General features: G+C 37.7%; 4 protein-coding genes, 2 long non-coding RNA genes, 3 other non-coding genes and 2 pseudogenes across 12 annotated transcripts; 4 read left to right on the forward strand and 7 right to left on the reverse strand.

Moving 5' to 3' along the window:
* Positions 1–1,716: 1,716 nt before the first annotated feature.
* Positions 1,717–2,022, reverse strand: AT3G00200. Its single transcript, NR_143786.1, has 2 exons — positions 2,004–2,022; positions 1,717–1,904 (listed from the first exon to the last, which is right to left on the reverse strand). It is a non-coding gene; the product is annotated as an uncharacterized misc_RNA (transcript).
* Positions 2,023–3,459: 1,437 nt separating this feature from the next.
* Positions 3,460–4,867, reverse strand: ATG8H (Ubiquitin-like superfamily protein). The gene is made up of 5 exons (NM_111517.3): positions 4,702–4,867; positions 4,549–4,604; positions 4,092–4,144; positions 3,869–3,987; positions 3,460–3,777 (listed from the first exon to the last, which is right to left on the reverse strand). Exons 1-5 carry the CDS (start codon positions 4,742–4,744, stop codon positions 3,689–3,691), a joined length of 360 nt encoding a protein of 119 aa, NP_566283.1. The 5' UTR covers positions 4,745–4,867; the 3' UTR covers positions 3,460–3,688.
* Positions 4,868–4,878: 11 nt separating this feature from the next.
* PPR2 (Tetratricopeptide repeat (TPR)-like superfamily protein) lies at positions 4,879–6,774 on the reverse strand. Its single transcript, NM_111518.5, has 2 exons — positions 6,384–6,774; positions 4,879–6,261 (listed from the first exon to the last, which is right to left on the reverse strand). Exons 1-2 carry the CDS (start codon positions 6,708–6,710, stop codon positions 5,128–5,130), a joined length of 1,461 nt encoding a protein of 486 aa, NP_187294.1. The 5' UTR covers positions 6,711–6,774; the 3' UTR covers positions 4,879–5,127.
* Positions 6,775–7,370: 596 nt separating this feature from the next.
* Positions 7,371–10,814, forward strand: AT3G06433 (annotated as a pseudogene). Its single transcript has one exon.
* On the forward strand, positions 8,973–11,234 carry AT3G00210. The gene has a single exon (NR_143787.1). It is a non-coding gene; the product is annotated as an uncharacterized misc_RNA (transcript).
* A 3,460-nt stretch (positions 11,235–14,694) lies between these two features.
* Positions 14,695–15,326, reverse strand: AT3G01835. Its single transcript, NR_140864.1, has one exon. It is a non-coding gene; the product is annotated as an other RNA (long non-coding RNA).
* AT3G00220 lies at positions 15,016–16,095 on the forward strand. The gene has a single exon (NR_143788.1). It is a non-coding gene; the product is annotated as an uncharacterized misc_RNA (transcript).
* Positions 15,784–16,556, reverse strand: AT3G01845. The gene is made up of 2 exons (NR_140865.1): positions 16,161–16,556; positions 15,784–16,002 (listed from the first exon to the last, which is right to left on the reverse strand). It is a non-coding gene; the product is annotated as an other RNA (long non-coding RNA).
* Positions 16,557–16,757: 201 nt separating this feature from the next.
* On the reverse strand, positions 16,758–19,416 carry AT3G06435 (uncharacterized protein). 2 transcript variants are annotated; one of them, NM_001337654.1, is made up of 2 exons: positions 18,899–19,416; positions 16,758–17,828 (listed from the first exon to the last, which is right to left on the reverse strand). In NM_001337654.1, exons 1-2 carry the CDS (start codon positions 19,172–19,174, stop codon positions 17,811–17,813), a joined length of 294 nt encoding a protein of 97 aa, NP_001326699.1. In that variant the 5' UTR covers positions 19,175–19,416; the 3' UTR covers positions 16,758–17,810. The 2 variants fall into 2 exon arrangements, with proteins under 2 accessions (NP_001326699.1, NP_974237.1); NM_202508.2 differs by having other exon boundaries at positions 17,506–19,254.
* AT3G06436 (uncharacterized protein) lies at positions 18,810–19,466 on the forward strand (the record flags this gene model as incomplete). The annotated part of the gene is made up of 4 exons (NM_001337655.1): positions 18,810–18,833; positions 18,875–19,082; positions 19,162–19,184; positions 19,419–19,466. 4 exons carry the CDS (start codon positions 18,810–18,812, stop codon positions 19,464–19,466), a joined length of 303 nt encoding a protein of 100 aa, NP_001326700.1.
* Positions 19,467–20,925, reverse strand: AT3G06437 (annotated as a pseudogene). Its single transcript has one exon.
* Positions 20,926–21,042: the final 117 nt, after the last annotated feature.

Raw genomic sequence — 21,042 nt, forward strand, 5'->3', positions numbered from 1 at the left:
TGTGCTAGTGCACCGGGTCCCAATTCTTTATTCAGTTTTTTCTTTATATTTTAGGGTCCAAATTTTCAAATAATTGCAAAACAGGGTCTAGTTTTTTAAATATTTAGAGTTTTAGGTAAAAAAATTTGGAGCATAGCACAAGATCCAATAATTTATTGGGCCGGCCTTGCATCTAATAATAAACCCATGTTTACATCCGATAATATATATGTGTGAACATTGTTAAACAAAAGAGAGACAATTTAGTTTGTTATTTGTTGTAGTCTTTTAATACAACCCTAATAGAGGTCAAAAAAAAATTATACAGTGGTTTCAAATAGTATCCATCACAATTTTTGTTGTGGTATAACAACTATATTTCTAGATAAACTAGTTTTGCACATCTTTTATATTACTATGCAAAAACTATTTTCATAATTTGAACAAAAATAATAATTTCTTATGTATTTATGGGATCCCTATATAACTATATTACATACATATATATAGAGTTTTATGTGAGTGTTTTTGACAACTCAAGCGTTTTATGATTTCAAATAAGCTTTCCGAGGTTCTTAGTATAGGCATTGATGCCATTGAAGGAATCAATTTGGAATTTTGGATACGTTGCATAATTAAGAATATTAAAAGAATCCAAGATCTTGCACATACAAAAGAAATTTCATATCCAATGCGAATAATACAAGAGTTAAATTGAGGACAAAAAAAAAAGTCTTCTTGGTTAAGACCTTATTTGAGAAACTTATTAGTAAACCAAACCATGAGTATCAATTCCATGTCACTTCATGGCAAGAAATAAAAAGTTTTTTTGGTCTGTAAAGTCGAAAAGTGAAAATTAGTCAGCCGAATGAGAGCATTAAAAGCATATTGCAACGGAAATTAAGAGTAATATTAATAAGTTATTGTACTAATAAAATAAAATACAAAAGATGTGAAGAAGGTTTGACTTGGACAAGAATGAGCCACATGTGACCAGCTTTTGGAGATTTTGTTATTCCCCAAAGGATCTTTTGGACCATAACATCCCTCCTTTCTTCATCTACCAAATGTCGGCGAGATCAATTCTTTCTTTTTTTCTTTATTAATTAAATTGCGTTATATTAACAGTACATTATATTGCTTTCTAATTTTAAAATTACTATTAGTCCCTTATAATATTGGGCACGTTAACATCGTTGTCTTATTTGTTGCATGACGTATTTGCTTATATACTTTTTAGTAGTATTTTTGTTTTCCTTTCTTTTTCAAGGTAAATTATACAAGTACGTCTTAAGTACGTACTTTGGATTTTGATATAGAGATAATGATAAAACTTTAAAACTTGCTAGAAATACATCTTAATCACAAGAACAAGATAACTAAAACCATAGAAATTAAGTATAATATATTTGAAAAATAATCCTAATTCAGTTTATTAGGGTTTTATTTTGTTTCTTAAACTTGGCAAAGAGTATTAAAAACTAAAAAGGATATTTGTATACAATGTTCTCTTTAATCAGTCGAAATGAAAACATTGGTTCTAAGTCTAACAACACAAATAAATCCAGTAACCGAACCTTAGTGGTGAATAAGAGTTAAGAGAAGCTGATTCTTTAAACCGGACAAATTAAAAACCAACTCAGACACCAGACAACTTCTTGTGTCTTTTTCACAATGGCATCTTCATCCACAGTTCATCTGTTTCTTCCAAAAACTTTTACCGACAGGAATACACATAAATATTGACTCATAAAGATTGTAGAATCATTGTGTGGGGGAAACAACAAAAAAGAAAGTAGAGAGACTGATATAAAAGATGTGTCTAGGAGAGATATATATAACATTTATTCTTTTTGTTTCTTTTCTTTCATATAGTGAAGCCAGCTTAAGAGTTTTATTTGTCACCCATCTTCATCAGAGGATACCTTAGAAAGATTAAAAGAAAGTCCAAGGAAACAGTCAACAACACATATATTCTAAAATGTTATTCCTTATCCAGACAGCACCAAAGAGGATATAGATACCTCAACATCTTCAAATCGGGGCTTCGACGTGTTGAGTTTTCTCGTTCTCAATTCCAAGTCACACCTGAAAGCATCAGTCGATTTACTACCTCAAGATTATGCTTTGATGCCTTCTTATCGTCAGAAACATAAGGAAAGATCATCAAGCCAATGTCCACATGCTCTACTAACGCAACAGAAACAAGAATAATTCCATAGACCTGTTTATATCAAAGGAAGAGTACTCTCACTCGCAAGAAACTGTCTCGAGCGACTCTTGACGGGCTTATTGAGAAGATAAAACCCATTTATGGTATTGAACGAAACTATTGTTTCTTGGGCAAGTCACAAAAGCTTCAAACTGTAGCTGTGAATCTATTAAATTAGAGGCCCAATCTGGCCCAAATAGCAGAGTTGTACTCATTCACAATGTAAAATACTGAAATTTATCAAGCAACTTTTAAATTTATGTAGCAACTTTTAAATTTATCAATCATATATAGAAAAACTCTTTTTTGTTTTTGTTTTTTGTTTTCTTGAGTTGTTCACATTGGTTAAAGTCGTGATAGAAATACTATAATCTTGGTTTCGATCCACATAACAAATCATCTTAAACAATAAAACCACCGCAGATTACGACTATACATTGTTTGTCTAAAATTCTGTTTAAAATTAAATTGTCGGTTATCCTTTCTTAATCTAATCCTTTTTATAGCAAATAAAAATAACAAGTCTAACTAACACACTGGGAGCACAATTATTACGTCCTGGATCAACTATTTTATTACATTATATCGTGTTTGTAACCGACATTGATATTTATAAATAAGAATGTGGCAGTTAATTAGGAATAACCATCTTTTTTTTTGTCAAGGAATAACCGAATCTATATACAAATGAAATGAAAGAGCACAAAAATTCCAAAAAGAAGCTTTGATCCAAATAGTTTTGGACATGGATGGCATCGTAACATCCCCCCAAGAATATACTCGATCAATTATTGGTCTCCTTGTGAAATTTTGTTTTATTTGCTCCGAAATATTGAGTTTAGTTTGAGATGGTGCCAACGCGTCATTAATCACTATTGAACTAAAATAGAGGCATTAATTAAGTAGTTATAAACTCGTTGGAAACAGAAAAGTTTTAAATCCTCATGTTAGAAGTGATGATTAAGAAGGAATAAAATATGTAATCGGAACATAAAATGTGTATAAACAAAAGAGGCAAAATAAACTTGTAGAGAAGATTAACCATATGATGGATGGATATACATAAACAATATTCTAAAAATTGCGGTTTTCTTAAAAACCTTATCGCATAAAACACACAATCCAAGTCGTAGGGTACACGTTTACCGCCGCACCGACATTGCAATTTCTTTAGGTCTCATTTTACCACATCTCCCCAAACTTACGTGCTTCCACGAAAGTATCTATATTCTTTTCTTTTTTTATAGGGAAGAACAAAACGCAAAAAGAGTTTCGTGTGAATCATCATCACTTGGTCTTATTATTATTGCCATAGTTGGATTATACATAATTTACAAAGTCAAATGTCTTTCTTTTTTTTAGCTTTTCTGTACAATGTCAGCTAACAACAACAATAACAGTAACAACAAGAGCTGACGTTATTCACAAACATAGGAATCAAACAAATGGATTATTCAGAGTGCGCTTCGATTTCGATATGAAGCGACAAATCTTTTGTTAGCCGAAAGTTTTCTCGGTGCTGTAGCACATGTACAAGAACCCGTCTTCTTCCTTGAAAGTATTGTAGAGAGAGTCCATGCGACTAGCTGCATAATTCAAGACAAGTGTTAATGGAAAGCTTTGGAAAACTGCAGGTAAAGTCTCACTCTACATGGATGATGATACTTCTTATCTTACCGGTTTGAGGAAGAGTGTTGTGTACGAAAACAAAGAGAGCTTTGGATGGATCTAACTGCATCCTTTTGCTTAGCATATGGATGAAATGTCCAACAGTCATGTCTCGTGGGACCAAGTATCTACAATAAACAAATGCGGGATACAGAGTTAAAAACAAGATTATTCACAGTTAGACAGGTTACACTTGGTTTGGTCCAACAGCTAAATTGATGTCACAACTCACTTGTTCTTCTCCATGTCTGGCAGATCTGCGTTTGAATATTTCTCAATGATCACCTACATAAGTAAATAAAACCCATCCATAAATGCTGGAATCTGATGAAGAAACCAAACCAAGAACAGATCCAAATCCCTAAATCAAATTGGTTTGGGTTGTTGTTGGTGATAGATCAAATCTCAACTAAAGAAGTCGTCTCCGACATTGACCAGAGTGATTGGATCAACACCAAACCGCACAAAATCAGTCAAATTTCAGATCCCAGATCGTATCCATCAAACCATGGCGAAGAAATTCTAAGATTGAAACAGAGATTCTAGCAAATTCGAGAGATGCAAGTCAAACGAAGACTTTTTTTTAATTGAGTAAATCATTCGAACCCTAAGGAAATCCACAATCGCACGGCAACTAAGACGGAAACACCAAGAAACAAATCAAACATGAAATTTATGAAATAACTTACAGGTATTCTATCTGGATATTTCGCAATGATGTTGTTCGACTCCTTCAATCTCTCATCTATATCCTCAAACAAAGATGAAAACTTTGCTTCAGAAGCACATTTCGAAGGAAAAAAAATTCCAAAGAATCAGAAAGAGATTAACGAAGAACAAACCAGAGGAGAATTGATCCTTGAAAGACTTGACAACAATCCCCATTACAGATTTCACGACGAATGATTCCTGACCGAATCGGTGTTTTTTTGTTTGCAGAGAGCAGAGGAAGAGGATGTGTTCAATTTTATGTTTGGTTAGTTCGTTTTTGATTGTTCGAGAAGAAACGGTAAAAGATGAGAGAAAAGAGATTATTTATAGAAAGACGACACGCACTTATCCACTTTTTGGACTTGTCCGATTTCTTGTGCACGTCACAGTTTATCTATGGGCCTCTATTCATAATTTTGGGCCCATCAAAATATATAACACGCATAGCTGCAAGAACAATCAAGTGTATTACAAACTCTTTTATTCTACTCTTTCAAGTGAGACATCGATCTCTCCTTGCAGAGAGAGAGAGAGAGAGATTCACACACAAACCGCAATCATCCTGCCGGAAGATTCTCCATCTCTTTTGTAGCAACAGTGCGATCCATAAGCTTTTGCCTCTCTTGTTCCAAGTAATAGATCTTATCATTCATACCTTCTTTTTCATACGCCTCGACCATGATCTCAAACGTTCTTGAATCGCATACGCATTGTCTCTCCTTCATTCTTATGTACACTCTTTCCATCTCTATCAGATCATCTGCTTTAGCACACGCTGATATCACCGCGTTGTAAAAGGCAGTATTCTCGGGTATCTCAAACTTAGCAGCCAACTGAACACTACTTATCACCTTGTGGAAAAGACCGGCATTGGCATATCCGTTTATGAGACAGCAAAAGGTCTTTGTGTCTGCTTTCATACCTTCGCTACGCATCTGATCAAATGTCAACTCCATGTTCTTTGCATCACCAACATCCGCAAACGCCTCGATGATATTGTTGTAGGTTGATGTTGTCCACGGAAACTCTAGCTTTCGCATGTATTCCATGACAGACGACATCTTATCATACATTCTCTTCTTCCCATAAGAACCAATCAAAATATTGAAAGTCCGAGTCTCTGGCTCAATCCCAAAGTTCCTGAACTTTTCGTACCAGCTCTCCATCATGTCTATCTTACCCATGTTTCCAAACACACTAAGGATGATATTCATAGTCCACACATCGGGTTTGCAAGCAGTACTCACCAACATATCAGACAAAACTTTCTCCATCTGATCAAACCTTCCGACCCTACCGTACCCACTTAAAACTATGTTCTGGGTCACAGTGTTTGGAGTTATCAAACGCTCGTCCATTTCCTTGTATAACGAATCCACCAAGTCAAACTGAGAAGCATCCACACAAGCCTTGAGCAGAGTGCTGTACGTGAAAACATCAGGTTGGCATTGAGGAAAGCTTTTCATTTTATCAAGAATTGAAAAAGCATCGTCGATGAGATTGCTGCGAGTGTAAGCAGCGAGAAGAGCAGTGTAGAGTTCAACAGTTGGTTCAAGTCCTTCTTCAAGCATTTCGTCGAACAGCTTCTGTGCACGATTGGGTTGACCAGATTTACCGAGAAGAACAAGCAGCTTCATGTAAGTTCCTTCCTTTGGTTGATAAAATGTTTGTTCCCTCAACATATCAAAAACCTAAGATCATCAACAAAATACCCAATTCAATCAAAATCATCTTTCAGCTAAATTATACTCGTGATTCAAAATTGAGTTCAAATTCAATCAAACATGAACGAGAAGAGAGAAAATCGAAATACCTCGAGAGCTTGTAACCACTGCTTTTTGGCGATGAGATCGGACAAAGTTTCAGTGACGGTGTTAACCCATCCGTTAGCTTTGCTTCTCCTGTCAAGTTTCTTCTTCACATTCTTTATCGGAGTTCTTCTCTGATTAACCGGCTCCGTGATTCCGGGGAATTCGCCGTCTTTCCAAAGCCTCTTCTTCGTAACACTTCCCGGAGAAGATTTCGAAGCAGCCAAAACGCATCTAACGATGCCCACATCTCTGTGACGAAACCTACGCTTACCTTCGGGGATTCTGGATGAACATAGCGAAGAAGAAAAGGAGAGAGACATTGACGCCATCGTCTTCTTCCTTCACACCTCACTGTCACTCTGTTTACGGATAATTCCCGTCGATACTCATTTCGGTTGGATATGGTAAAATACCGGTTTATATAACCGAACCGGAAACACATTTGATCCGTTCAAATCCCTTAAAAACCGGATCGTATTTTTAAATATGATCACATAATTGATCATTTAAAAATAATACGAGGCTATTTTTTTGGTGTTCAAAAAGATAAAAATAATAATATGAAGCTCGCATCTCTGTAAGTATATATATATATAAAACTAAAAGGAAAATCACGAATTATAGTATCAAAAATAGATTTAATAATAAAAATAAGGATTGGTGACTGGTGCACAAAAGGTGGTAACAAACAAACACAATCTTGACTAAATTCTATAGAAATATCCCAAAGAAAAAAAAAACAAATCCAGAAAAATATTGTATATTGATTTTGATGATGTCGATGTTGATGTGCAGATATTACTCTTTTATCTATTGCTTCCGTTGGAGTTTAGTTTTGTGGCAACAGTCTATTGTATGACTATCTGGGGATTTGGGAGTTTATCCGGCCGGCAAGCATACATTCATTGGTGTTGTTTGCAACGTTTACAACATTGTTATCATCTATCTTTTATTTACCATAGTAAGCTCTCTCTCTCTCTCTGGCTCTCACTTATTGATGAATATATAGATAAGTAAACTATTAAACTGGTTTTGATAAGTTTTTAATGCGTGAAACAATTAGGACAAAATGCCGCCGGAGACTAAGACCTTCAAGTACATGCCGTTTTGGCTATCGTTAGTTCGTTTCATCAACGCTGGAATTTGGACTGCTTATTCTTTGATCTACATAATTGATATCTACGTCCTTGTAAGTCCTTTTTTGTTTTTGTTTTGATCTACATAATTGATATCCTTTTTTGTTTTTGTAAGAAGGGCGAGCTAAAGAGTTTGAAGAGCTTAAAGGCGAGCTGAAGAGCTTAAGGCGAGCTGAAGAGCTTGAAGACGAGTTGGAGAGCTTGAAGACGAGCTGGGGGACTTGGTGAAGAGAACGAGTTGATAAGCTTGACGAAGAGGAGCGAGCTAACGAGCTTCTTGAGAAGGGCTCGCTGACGAGCTACTTGAGAAGGACGAGCTGACGAGCTATTTGAGACGGACGATCTTCGTGAGACGGGCGAGCTGACAATGTGCTGTCTCGGTGATAGTCAAGCGAGACGACACGTAGTCCATATTAGAAAGGGGTCAAGCCACACGTAGTTCATATTAGAATAAGTGAGCTAGGCCGTCATTGGAGGTAGGTCGGCAGGTAGTTGACGAGCCGGCAGATGTGCGACAAGCTGGATGAACCGTGGTAGAGAGACGAGTTGGATAAACCGAGTTGTTTGCTGAAGGTCTAGACGAGCTGGACGACGAGATAGGTGGACTATGCAGTCAATGGACGAACTGCCGCTAGGCGAGGAGGTAGATGAGTTTTGTTTTCGAGGGATGAGCTGATAGCTAGACGAGGAGTTGGACGAGCTGTATAGATGACAGCTAGACGAGGAGATGGTCGTTGAGTGGAGCATGAAGACGAGCTGAGAAGCTTGAAGACGAGTTGAGGAGCTTGAAGACGAGCTTAGCAGCTTGTTGAGCTTAATGGCGATCTGAAGAGTTTGAAGAGCTTAAAGACGAGTTGGAGAGCTTGAAGACGAGCTGAGGGACTTGGTGAAGAGAACGAGTTGATAAGCTTGTCGAAGAGGAGCGAGCTAACGAGCTTCTTGAGAAGGGCTCGCTGACGAGCTACTTGAGAAAGGCGAGCTACTCTGTGTCTGCGTGTCAGGCGGAATTCCCCCCTTCGACATGACATGCTATTCCGTATTTATAGCACTACGCGTGTAGGGCATTCATCGAGGGATTTGACGAAACTACCCTTCGCCTTAATACTCCTCCTTGGTTTGGAACTTATTTTGGGCTTTTGACTTGGGTTTGGGCATTGGGCCAAGTAGGCCCAATCCGACCCCTAATAGTTCGGCAAGGAGGAGTATATGATTTTAACCCCCCCCCCCATTAAATCTCCTGATACGTATTGAAACTTGAGGGTTTATGGTTTATGTTATGTTTCACTTATTTTGATCGTGTGTTGAGTTTTGTAATGAGGATATTATTATCATGTCTGTTACTTTTGGACTTGTTAAATTTTCGTAAACGTTGTTGCTTTTGTTGTATCGGGGCACACTTATCCGGATTTATCGATTATGCAATTGCCCTACTACATCACATTATTATTTAAATTTGTCTTCAAGTTTTTATTTCGCATAGCACATATATAAAGAAAACGCTTCGTTCAAACTCGTCTGTGAACTCCATAAAACTTATTAAAAAATCCGTCCAAAAAAATATATAGTATAGTTTGGATCGCATGAAAACATATCTAAACATAAGTCTTTGTTAGGGGTCGGATTGGGCCCTTCTCAAGTAGTTCATCAGCTCGCTCCTCTTCGTCAAGCTCTTCAGCTCTTCAAACTCCTCGGCTCGTCCTCAAGCTCCTCAGCTCGTCTTCAAGCTCTTCCCATCACAGCGACCATGTCCTCGCCGCCTAGCTGTCAGCTAGTCAGCTCGTCCAACTCCTCGTCTAGCTATAGCTCATCCCTCGTCAACTACCTGCCGACCTACCTCCAATGACGGCCTAGCTCACTTATTCTAATATGAACTACGTGTGGCTTGATCCCTTTCTAAGGGTACGTAGGCAACCTTTTACAAGGTTCAGCTATAAAACGAATAAACTCTATTCTTCCTCGGACATTAAGTTCGTCTTCCGGCCTCAAGCTCGCCTTTCATCTACAATCAGCTCGTTCTTACTCCATCAATGCTCGTTGAAGAAATCATCCTTTGAAATCCGTCCAATTCGCCTAAGTCGCAGGCTCGTCTTTAATAGAAAGATTCTTCCTTCCCTAGAGATCCCATTTTCGTACTTGTGTGATTCGTGCATCAACAGTTGGCGCGCCAGGTAGGGGGATAGCTCGAAGATATCTCTCAAAACTACGACCCCGCGACGAAGCAAAGTGACAACAAACAGACTACATGGAGCATTCGATACCGACTCGTCAGGCTCTGGAAGTAAAACGACAACGTCGATCCCCGGGAGAGCCAGTCACTCGACCTCTTCATTCGATATCGCAGCATGTTCGACAAGAAAAGGACTTCAAGGAACTATCGACCCCATCATCCTAGGCGATGACACTTCCAGCCCGGCAGTCAGGACAATAACACTGACCAACGAGGAAGTGCCGCTGATTAAAGAGGAACATCCCATAACCTCATTAAACATACCGACCTCGTTATCACTCACGCCTAACCAAGAACAAGAGGAGAAGTCATCAGGCGGACGTCACTTGGAGAACCTCGACGATGACACTACCAGCTCGGCAGCTCGGACGATAACGTCAGCGCACGGGAAAACTCAAATAAAGGAAGAATACTACTCGGCGTCATCTATTGTACCGACCTCGTTATCGCCCACGCCTGAATACCTAGCGTTGCAAAAAGACCAAGGAGAAGCTTCACTTAGCCGATTTCATCGCCTGGACGATACGGCTAAAGCCAACCAACGCGGCGAAGAACTACTCAACATCATCATCGATCATTTAAAGCAGCGCGACGCGATTATTAACCGCCGCCCAAGAGCACATACAAGATAAAATTAGCCGCATGCACATGAGTCGTTATTCGCATACCCAACCTACGCGAAGAAATTCAGGTTGTCTTAAACCAACCCAGCTCGGCAATTCCTCAGACCGCTATAAACGAGATACCAAGTGCAAGACCTTCACTCCCAAATCAATTGAGCCATCTCCAGGGTCCATCAGGTCGGATGCGCCATAAGAGATATCGATGATCCGACATCGACGATCCGACACTGACGCCAATGTTTAGCGAATACCGCAAAGCAATGACCACACCAAAACGACTAACAAAACACATCATGTCGGCAGGCTACGAGAAGCTAAACGAAAGAACCAGACGGCTCTGGACGTACACAATGACGCAACCAACCAAACGCCATTTGCGCCATCTTGCAGAGTGAAAGTAACAGCACCCGCTGGAGCTAGGCGAACTGAAGAAAAGCCAAACTCTCCACAACAGCAAAATTCACATCGTCACTCAAAACGTCGGAGATCTCGTTCCAACGCCATCCCACTAAAACGAAGAAAACGATGCCGCTTAGCATAACGTCACGTCGGACGAACGAACTGACAAGAACTAGGGCAGACATTGAGCATCGTCTTTTCGATAATTGTATCAACGAACTCGACCGTCAAAACTCGATCGTACCACAAACTCTTGCGTTGAGATAAGTAAAATTTTCGTTTTTGTCGTAATTCAATTCGTCAGTATTCTTAAAAAGGGTTCCGCTGGACCTCGTAGCGATCGAGCTAATTTACATCGGTGTCCTGGCCCGGCATTCGATCGATAAACGAACGCACGAACCCCTTAAGTATGCCATGTATCGGTAAAACGGTCTTGGATAAAACCTACACTTAAGGGAGTGCTAAGCCGAGCTCCGCGCTCGCACCGTTTCGACGGAATCAATAGTTTCGACAAACTTTGGTTTCGTCGGACGACAGATTAAGCCGAGCTCCGCGCTCGCACCGCTTCGACAGAATCAATAGTTTCGACAACTTTGGTTTCGTCGGACGACAGATTAAGCCGAGCTCGCACCACTTCGACGGAATCAATAGTTTCGACAACTTTGGTTTCGTCGGACGACAGATTAAGCCGAGCTCCTCGCACCGCTTCGACGAAATCAATAGTTTCGACAACTTTGGTTTCGTCGGACGACAGATTAAGCCGAGCTCGCACCGCTTCGACGGAAGTTTCGACAACTTTGGTTTCGTCGGACGACAGATTAAGCCGAGCTCCGCGCTCGCACCGCTTCGACGGAATCAATAGTTTCGACAACTTTGGTTTCGTCGGACGACAGATTAAGCCGAGCTCCTCGCACCGCTTCGACGAAATCAATAGTTTCGACAACTTTGGTTTCGTCGGACGACAGATTAAGCCGAGCTCGCACCGCTTCGACGGAAGTTTCGACAACTTTGGTTTCGTCGGACGACAGATTAAGCCGAGCTCCGCGCTCGCACCGTTTCGACGGAATCAATAGTTTCGACATCTTTGGTTTCTTCGGACGACAGATTAAGCCGAGCTCCGCGCTCGCACCGTTTCGACGGAATCAATAGTTTCGACATCTTTGGTTTCTTCGGACGACAGATTAAGCCTACTTGGCCCAATGCCCAAACCCAAGTCAAAAACCCAAAATAAGTTCCAAACCAAGGAGTATTAAGGCGAAGGGTAGTTTCGTCAAATCCTTCGATGAATGCCCTACACGCATAGTGCTATAAATACGGAATAGCATGTCCTGTCACGAGGGGGATTCGGCCAGGACACTTAGAGACAAAGAGTAGCTCGCCCGTCTCAAGTAGCTCGTCCGTCTCAAGTAGCTTGTCCTTCTCAAGTAGTTCACAGAGCACATCGATGGGTGAGAACTGTTATCCCTCTCATACTGACCATCATCTACTTTACTGTCTTCAATTTCCAAACCCTTGCAGCATCTGTTTTGATCATATCAGTGGTTTTTGGAATTTTCGTGTTGGTTCAGTTGGTTTTCCCTCTAGAAGGATTTTACTTTTTTTATGTAGTGCTCATTTTGTTATTTGGATGCTGCTCAGCTGTATTTGCTGGTCAGTATGATCCCAAAACCCAGCCATTTGGGTTCTGCCTATTAACTCTCTTTGTTTTTGAAATGTTTTTCTACTTTTTCAACTATCCTGGGCCTACTAATAGGGCATTCAGTTTCTATTAGATTACTCTCAAAATGATTGTCAGATCTAATTCACAAGAGACTTTTTTTGCATGTATAAATATCTGGATATTTAAGCATGACTTAGACTATCTATTTTTTTTTTTATAAATTATATTAGTTGATCTGGTTAGTTTGGTTAGGAAGGTATTAAAATATTACAAAGTGGATTTTTTTCTTAAATGACCGCTACACTGCTTATCTCGAATTTGGAATATTTCCATACTAATGTTTGGGAGTAGCCATATAGCCTATTGTTGGACTACCATCATAATATAAACTGTTAGGGTCTAATCTAGATTTTCGATATAAATGTGATATTTGTTTTAGGAAAGCTCGAACCCTTGGAGAGTGTTTTAGCACATCCCAAATCTCACTAATTACGGATAACTATGCATATATCTATTTTTAGATCTCTTATATTTGAAAACTAGCTAGATAGATTTTTTGAGACAAATCATTACCATTCAAAGCACCTCATATCTAACTAGATGAATGTGGTAGATGCAACTCTTTTTTTTTCTTTATTAGAAATTTAGGATACAGTCTTTATTAGTGAGACGCTATAACTCAACGGAATATTGTTGTGACCAACATTTACCTAATTCGTATCCTTACAATCTCAAGATGGCAGCATAGTAAACGTTGGATATATGCTTTATCTTCTTCTTTTTATATCCAAAATATATAACGTTGTTTACCGTAATGCCGTCGAAAATGAGTATCATAGGGGAACTTTTTTGTAGACGTTGACAATTCAGTAGGGACCTCAAGATTACAGAAGAAGGAACAAAATAAGGAATGCTTCTGATTCATTGTCCATTGACGAGAGAACTTATTGGCCTTTTGCATGTAAACTAATAAATACATATCTTTTTTTTTGTCTAAAAGATAAATACATATCTTAAGTGTCGTCTTTCCACTAAGCAGATTTCTCACCTGTGCAAATATTGTCCCTCTAAGAAAAACCTTTTCTTTATGTAAACATTGTCCCTAATCATGTTTTCCAATTATGTCTTGGATACTAGACAAAATTCGAAAAGACACTCATATTTTTATATACATCCCAATATAAAATTTTTTTATCCTACACTAGAAAACACATATAAAATAGAAATGGCGATGCATGTGAAGATATGATAAATTAAGTCTAGGCCTCCGTTATGACCCGAAACAAAATTTCTAAACCGACCGAACCAGTTTTGAAAAGTATCCAACCCTATAAACTCATCATAAAAGTGTTTATTTTCTAATTTTCAGCTCAATATATGTCAATTCTTATAAAAGCCCCCAATATGAATACCAGTTAAAAAAAAAAAAAATGAATACCAGTTACCACGCAGTTGCCCAACGTAAAACTACGATTTCTCTATTATAGCATTAATTATTAGTAAACAAAAATTGTGTAGACTATGATTAATTTAGGGTTTGAAAACTTACCTAAACATAAAATGAACAAGCGGATGAATTTTACAACTCCCAATACATTTGGTAATCATATTAAATTATTCTACTATATGAATTAAGCTTATTAAACTAAACAATGTCTTTATCCAAGAAGAAATTAAGTACTGATGATGCTGACCGGATGTCAAAAGAAAAAAAAAGTATTGACCAAAAAGTCCAAAAAAAATTGTTGCCGTTGGGGAAGAATCGCGACCTTCAATCCCGTCGCTGTCATCTTCTTTATATTCTTATTTTTTTATTTTTTATTTTTTACAGAAATCATCTTACTTTATATAAAAGACAAAATACAGGGGCTTTTAGGGTTGTTTTATTGTTTACTGAAGGAGTAAATAAGTAAATGTTTATCTACAGAAAAAAAATTAAGATTACCACATCAAATTGTGTTACTTAGTACTATTAATATAAAATTTTAAAAAGGAAAATGATTACCACTACTCATTATTGGAATACCCTGGATACTTATTAGGTTTTATCATTATTTGTTTAAAGTAAATTTTTTTGTCTGATTTTTTTTTCTTTCTAAACTATAAAAATTCAAATAATTCGGGTCAATTTTGAAATTACAAAATACAAATTATGCATAAATACATGTAAACAAAAACATCATTTGTATGCTTCAATACGAACCTTATGAAAAAAAATCCATTGGCATAACTAATTAAATTAAAGTTTCACACAAATACAACTGAAAAAAAAAAGAGGGACGAATGCACGTGCATAAACGACAAACAATGAATGAAAATGGTAAAAAAGATTTTATTTTTCTTATAAAACAACCCACGGTGCCACTCCTATTTCCTCTCGCTCTTCTTTCTCCACCATTTTCAGATCCATTTCTAAGCTTCTTCCTTTCCCTTTCCCTTTCTACATTGTCAATGGTTAATTTTGGGGATTTTGTTTTCGGGGTTTATCACTTTGTTTACCAGTTTGTTCTCCATCCCATTTACCAGTATGTTATGCGTCCTATCTTCCTCTTTGTTTACCAGTTTGTTCTCCATCCCATTTACCAGTATGTTATGCGTCCTATCTTCCTCTTTATATTGAGACCTATTTACTTGGGAATCAATAGGGTTTTGGGAGGGATCTCGTGGTTGTATGGGTTTAGATACACTCTGATGGTGCAAGGTATACTTTGTTACTGGAGAGCGTTTCTATACTTTGAGCGATCAAGTTTGTGGGAAAAGTTTGTAGAGAAACATGAGAGAAATCACGAAAAATCTTATTTAATCCCACTTTTGTGGACTATGAATGGGGTTTTCCTTATCTTTATCATCCTTCTGGTTTTGGCTGCAACTCTTGCGGTAGAAGCCAATATGAGGAAAGTTTTTAATATTCAAGGACAGATTGGAGTTAACTTTTATTGTCTAGGTAAGAGTACCGGGGAAGTATCAGTTTTAAGGTTAATGGTTTATATAAGTGATCCTGTTGCAGATAAATCGGTAGCTGAAATGAATGTTGCTTCATGCTTTGTGTGTAGTTATCTAAGCGTTGTTAGTCTTATGAAACTTTGCTATGTGGGGAATGATTTAGGGTTCATAGATGGGATAGCTTCTGTAGCCTTATCTATATTCACCCATTATTGTGAAGCCTATCATTGTAGAGTACTTGGGATCTTCATATGTTGGGGTATGATATTGCTAAAGAACATTTTATTCACCGCTTGCTGTCGACGTTATCTGCAACATGGTCACTTATATAAACCATTAACCTTAAAATTGATACTTCCCCGGTACTCTTACCTAGACAATAAAAGTTAACTCCAATCTGTCCTTGAATATTAAAAACTTTCCTCATATTGGCTTCTCCCGCAAGAGTTGCAGCAAAAACCAGAAGGATGATAAAGATAAGGAAAACCCCATTCATAGTCCACAAAAGTGGGATTAAATAAGATTTTTCGTGATTTCTCTCATGTTTCTCTACAAACTTTTCCCACAAACTTGATCTCTCAAAGTATAGAAACGTTCTCCAGTAACAAAGTATACCTTGCACCATCAGAGTGTATCTAAACCCATACAACCACGAGATCCCTCCCAAAACCCTATTGATACCCAAGTAAATAGGTCTCAATATAAAGAGGAAGATAGGACGCATAAGATACTGGTAAATGGGATGGAGAACAAACTGGTAAACAAAGAGGAAGATAGGACGCATAACATACTGGTAAATGGGATGGAGAACAAACTGGTAAACAAAGTGATAAACCCCGAAAACAAAATCCCCAAAATTAACCATTGACAATGTAGAAAGGGAAAGGGAAAGGAAGAAGCTTAGAAATGGATCTGAAAATGGTGGAGAAAGAAGAGCGAGAGGAAATAGGAGTGGCACCGTGGGTTGTTTTATAAGAAAAATAAAATCTTTTTTACCATTTTCATTCATTGTTTGTCGTTTATGCACGTGCATTCGTCCCTCTCTTTTTTTTTCAGTTGTATTTGTGTGAAACTTTAATTTAATTAGTTATACCAATGGATTTTTTTTCATAAGGTTCGTATTGAAGCATACAAATGATGTTTTTGTTTACATGTATTTATGCATAATTTGTATTTTGTAATTTCAGAATTGACCCGAATTATTTGAATTTTTATAGTTTAGAAAGAAAAAAAATCAGACAAAAAAATTTACTTTAAACAAATAATGAAAAAACCTAATAAGTATCCAGGGTATTCCAATAATGAGTAGTGGTAATCATTTTCCTTTTTAAAATTTTATATTAATAGTACTAAGTAACACAATTTGATGTGGTAATCTTAATTTTTTTTCTGTAGATAAACATTTACTTATTTACTCCTTCAGTAAACAATAAAACAACCCTAAAAGCGCATGTATTTTGTCTTTTATATAAAGTAAGATGATTTCTGTAAAAAATAAAAAATAAAAAAATAAGAATATAAAGAAGATGACAGCGACGGGATTGAAGGTCGCGATTCTTCCCCAACGGCAACAATTTTTTTTGGACTTTTTGGTCAATACTTTTTTTTTCTTTTGACATCCGGTCAGCATCATCAGTACTTAATTTCTTCTTGGATAAAGACATTGTTTAGTTTAATAAGCTTAATTCATATAGTAGAATAATTTAATATGATTACCAAATGTATTAGGAGTTGTAAAATTCATCCGCTTGTTCATTTTATGTTTAGGTAAGTTTTCAAACCCTAAATTAATCATAGTCTACACAATTTTTGTTTACTAATAATTAATGCTATAATAGAGAAATCGTAGTTTTACGTTGGGCAACTGCGTGGTAACTGGTATTCATTTTTTTTTTTTTAACTGGTATTCATATTGGGGGCTTTTATAAGAATTGACATATATTGAGCTGAAAATTAGAAAATAAACACTTTTATGATGAGTTAATAGGGTTGGATACTTTTCAAAACTGGCTCGGTCGGTTTAGAAATTTTGTTTCGGGTCATAACGGAGGCCTAGACTTAATTTATCATATCTTCACATGCATCGCCATTTCTATTTTATATGTGTTTTCTAGTGTAGGATAAAAATTTTTATATTGGGATGTATATAAAAATATGAGTGTCTTTTCGAATTTTTTCTAGTATCCAAGACATAATTGGAAAACATGATTAGGGACAATGTTTACATAAAGAAAAGGTTTTTCTTAGAGGGACAATATTTGCACAGGTGAGAAATCTGCTTAGTGGAAAGACGACACTTAAGATATGTATTTATTTTTTAGACAAAAAAAAAGATATGTATTTATTAGTTTACATGCAAAAGGCCAATAAGTTCTCTCGTCAATGGACAATGAATCAGAAGCATTCCTTATTTTGTTCCTTCTTCTGTATTCTTGAGGTCCCTACTGAATTGTCAACGTCTACAAAAAAGTTCCCCTATGATACTCATTTTCGACGGCATTACGGTAAACAACGTTATATATTTTGGATATAAAAAGAAGAAGATAAAGCATATATCCAACGTTTACTATGCTGCCATCTTGAGATTGTAAGGATACGAATTAGGTAAATGTTGGTCACAACAATATTCCGTTGAGTTATAGCGTCTCACTAATAAAGACTGTATCCTAAATTTCTAATAAAGAAAAAAAAAGAGTTGCATCTACCACATTCATCTAGTTAGATATGAGGTGCTTTGAATGGTAATGATTTGTCTCAAAAAATCTATCTAGCTAGTTTTCAAATATAAGAGATCTAAAAATAGATATATACATAGTTATCCGTAATTAGTGAGATTTGGGATGTGCTAAAACACTCTCCAAGGGTTCGAGCTTTCCTAAAACAAATATCACATTTATATCGAAAATCTAGATTAGACCCTAACAGTTTATATTATGATGGTAGTCCAACAATAGGCTATATGGCTACTCCCAAACATTAGTATGGAAATATTCCAAATTCGAGATAAGCAGTGTAGCGGTCATTTAAGAAAAAAATCCACTTTGTAATATTTTAATACCTTCCTAACCAAACTAACAAGATCAACTAATATAATTTATAAAAAAAAAAATAGATAGTCTAAGTCATGCTTAAATATCCAGATATTTATACATGCAAAAAAAGTCTCTTGTGAATTAGATCTGACAATCATTTTGAGAGTAATCTAATAGAATTTGAATGCCCTATTAGTAGGCCCAGGATAGTAGAAAAAGTAGAAAAACATTTCAAAAACAAAGAGAGTTAATAGGCAGAACCCAAATGGCTGGGTTTTGGGATCATACTGACCAGCAAATACAGCTGAGCAGCATCCAAATAACAAAATGAGCACTACATAAAAAAAGTAAAATCTTTCTACAGGGAAAACCAACTGAACCAACACGAAAATTCCAAAAACCACTGATATGATCAAAACAGATGCTGCAAGGGTTTGGAAATTGAAGACAGTAAAGTAGATTATGGTAAGCAGTATGAGAGGGATAACAGTTCTCACCCATCGATGTGCTCTGTAAACTGGAGATGGAGCTTCAGAGAAAATGGAATGCAAGACTGGAATCACATAGATAGCTACAACAAACATTACCAGATAAGAGACATCCATCTGGATCTCCAAGGCATTCACAGCACCCACAGCTCCAAAAACGCAGAGAAAAGCCATGATAGTCCAACCAAATCTGGTTACTGGATCATTCACACCAAACACTTCAACTCTCTGGGGAATCTTCGTCTTTCCTTTATTATTTTGGTTTCGCTTAGATTTTTTGGCCATTGTTGCCGGGGTTTTTCTTTTATAGAGATGGAGTTAGGAAGATGAACTGCGACGGATAAGAAAGATGCTTTAAAAGCGACGGGAAAAAGAAAGAAAGAAAGAAAGATGCTCTAAAACTAGGGTTTGCTTCTTTCTTTAAACCGGGAAAGTAAGTAAAACCATGTGCTGCTTTTGACAACTGTCATCCGCTCACTGTTTTTTATTTTTGGAAAACCACTAAGTTTTATTTTTATTTTGGTTTTAGTTAATAGCATACCGTGTTGATTCGTCTGCTAGCCTTTTTAAAAAGTAATGATTTTTTTACCTGCAAATAACTAGGTTGAAAAAGTAATAATAAAATTTTTTTACATACCGAGTAGTATTCTTCCTTTATTTGAGTTGTCTTCCCGTGCGCTGACGTTATCGTCCGAGCTGCCGAGCTGGGAGTGTCATCGTCGAGGTTCTCCAAGTGACGCCCGCCTGATGACTTCTCCTCTTGTTCTTGGTTAGGCGTGAGTGATAACGAGGTCGGTATGTTTAATGAGGTTATGGGATGTTCCTCTTTGATCGGCGGCACTTCCTCGTTGGTCAGTGTTATTGTCCTGACTGCCGGGCTGGAAGTGTCATCGCCTAGGATGATGGGGTCGATAGTTCCTTGAAGTCCTTTTCTTGTCGGAGAACATGCTGCGATATCGAATGAAGAGGTCGAGTGACTGGCTCTCCCGGGGATCGACGTTGTCGTTTTACTTCCAGAGCCTGACGAGTCGGTATCGAATGCTCCATGTAGTCTGTTTGTTATCACTTTGCTTCGTCGCGGGGTCGTAGTTTTGAGAGATATCTTCGAGCTATCCCCCTACCTGGCGCGCCAACTGTTGATGCACGAATCACACAAGTACGAAAATGGGATCTCTAGGGAAGGAAGAATCTTTCTATTAAAGACGAGCCTGCGACTTAGGCGAATTGGACGGATTACAAAGGATGATTTCTTCAACGAGCATAGATGGAGTAAGAACGAGCTGATTGTAGATGAAAGGCGAGCTTGATGCCGGAAGACGAACTTGATGTCCGAGGAAGAATAGAGTTTATTCGTTTTATAGCTGAACCTTGTAAAAGGTTGCCTACGTACCCTTAGAAAGGGATCAAGCCACTTCGAGCTATCCCCCTACCTGGCGCGCCAACTGTTGATGCACGAATCACACAAGTACGAAAATGGGATCTCTAGGGAAGGAAGAATCTTTCTATTAAAGACGAGCCTGCGACTTAGGCGAATTGGACGGATTACAAAGGATGATTTCTTCAACGAGCATAGATGGAGTAAGAACGAGCTGATTGTAGATGAAAGGCGAGCTTGAGGCCGGAAGACGAACTTGATGTCCGAGGAAGAATAGAGTTTATTCGTTTTATAGCTGAACCTTGTAAAAGGTTGCCTACGTACCCTTAGAAAGGGATCAAGCCACACGTAGTTCATATTAGAATAAGTGAGCTAGGCCGTCATTGGAGGTAGGTCGGCAGGTAGTTGACGAGGGATGAGCTGATAGCTAGACGAGGAGTTGGACGAGCTGACTAGCTGACAGCTAGGCGAGGAAATGGTCGCTGAGTGATGGGAAGAGCTTGAAGACGAGCTGAGGAGCTTGAGGACGAGTCGAGTTTGAAGAGCTTAAAGGCGATCTGAAGAGCTTGACGAAGTGGAGCGAGCTAACGAGCTTCTTGAGAAGGGCGAGCTGATGAACTACTTGAGAAGGGCCCAATCCGACCCCTAACAAAGACTTATGTTTAGATATGTTTTCATGCGATCCAAACTATACTATATATTTTTTTGGACGGATTTTTTAATAAGTTTTATGGAGTTCACAGACGAGTTTGAACGAAGCGTTTTCTTTATATATGTG

Source organism: Arabidopsis thaliana, chromosome 3, assembly GCF_000001735.4.
Source record: "Arabidopsis thaliana chromosome 3, partial sequence".
NCBI lineage: Eukaryota > Viridiplantae > Streptophyta > Magnoliopsida > Brassicales > Brassicaceae > Arabidopsis > Arabidopsis thaliana.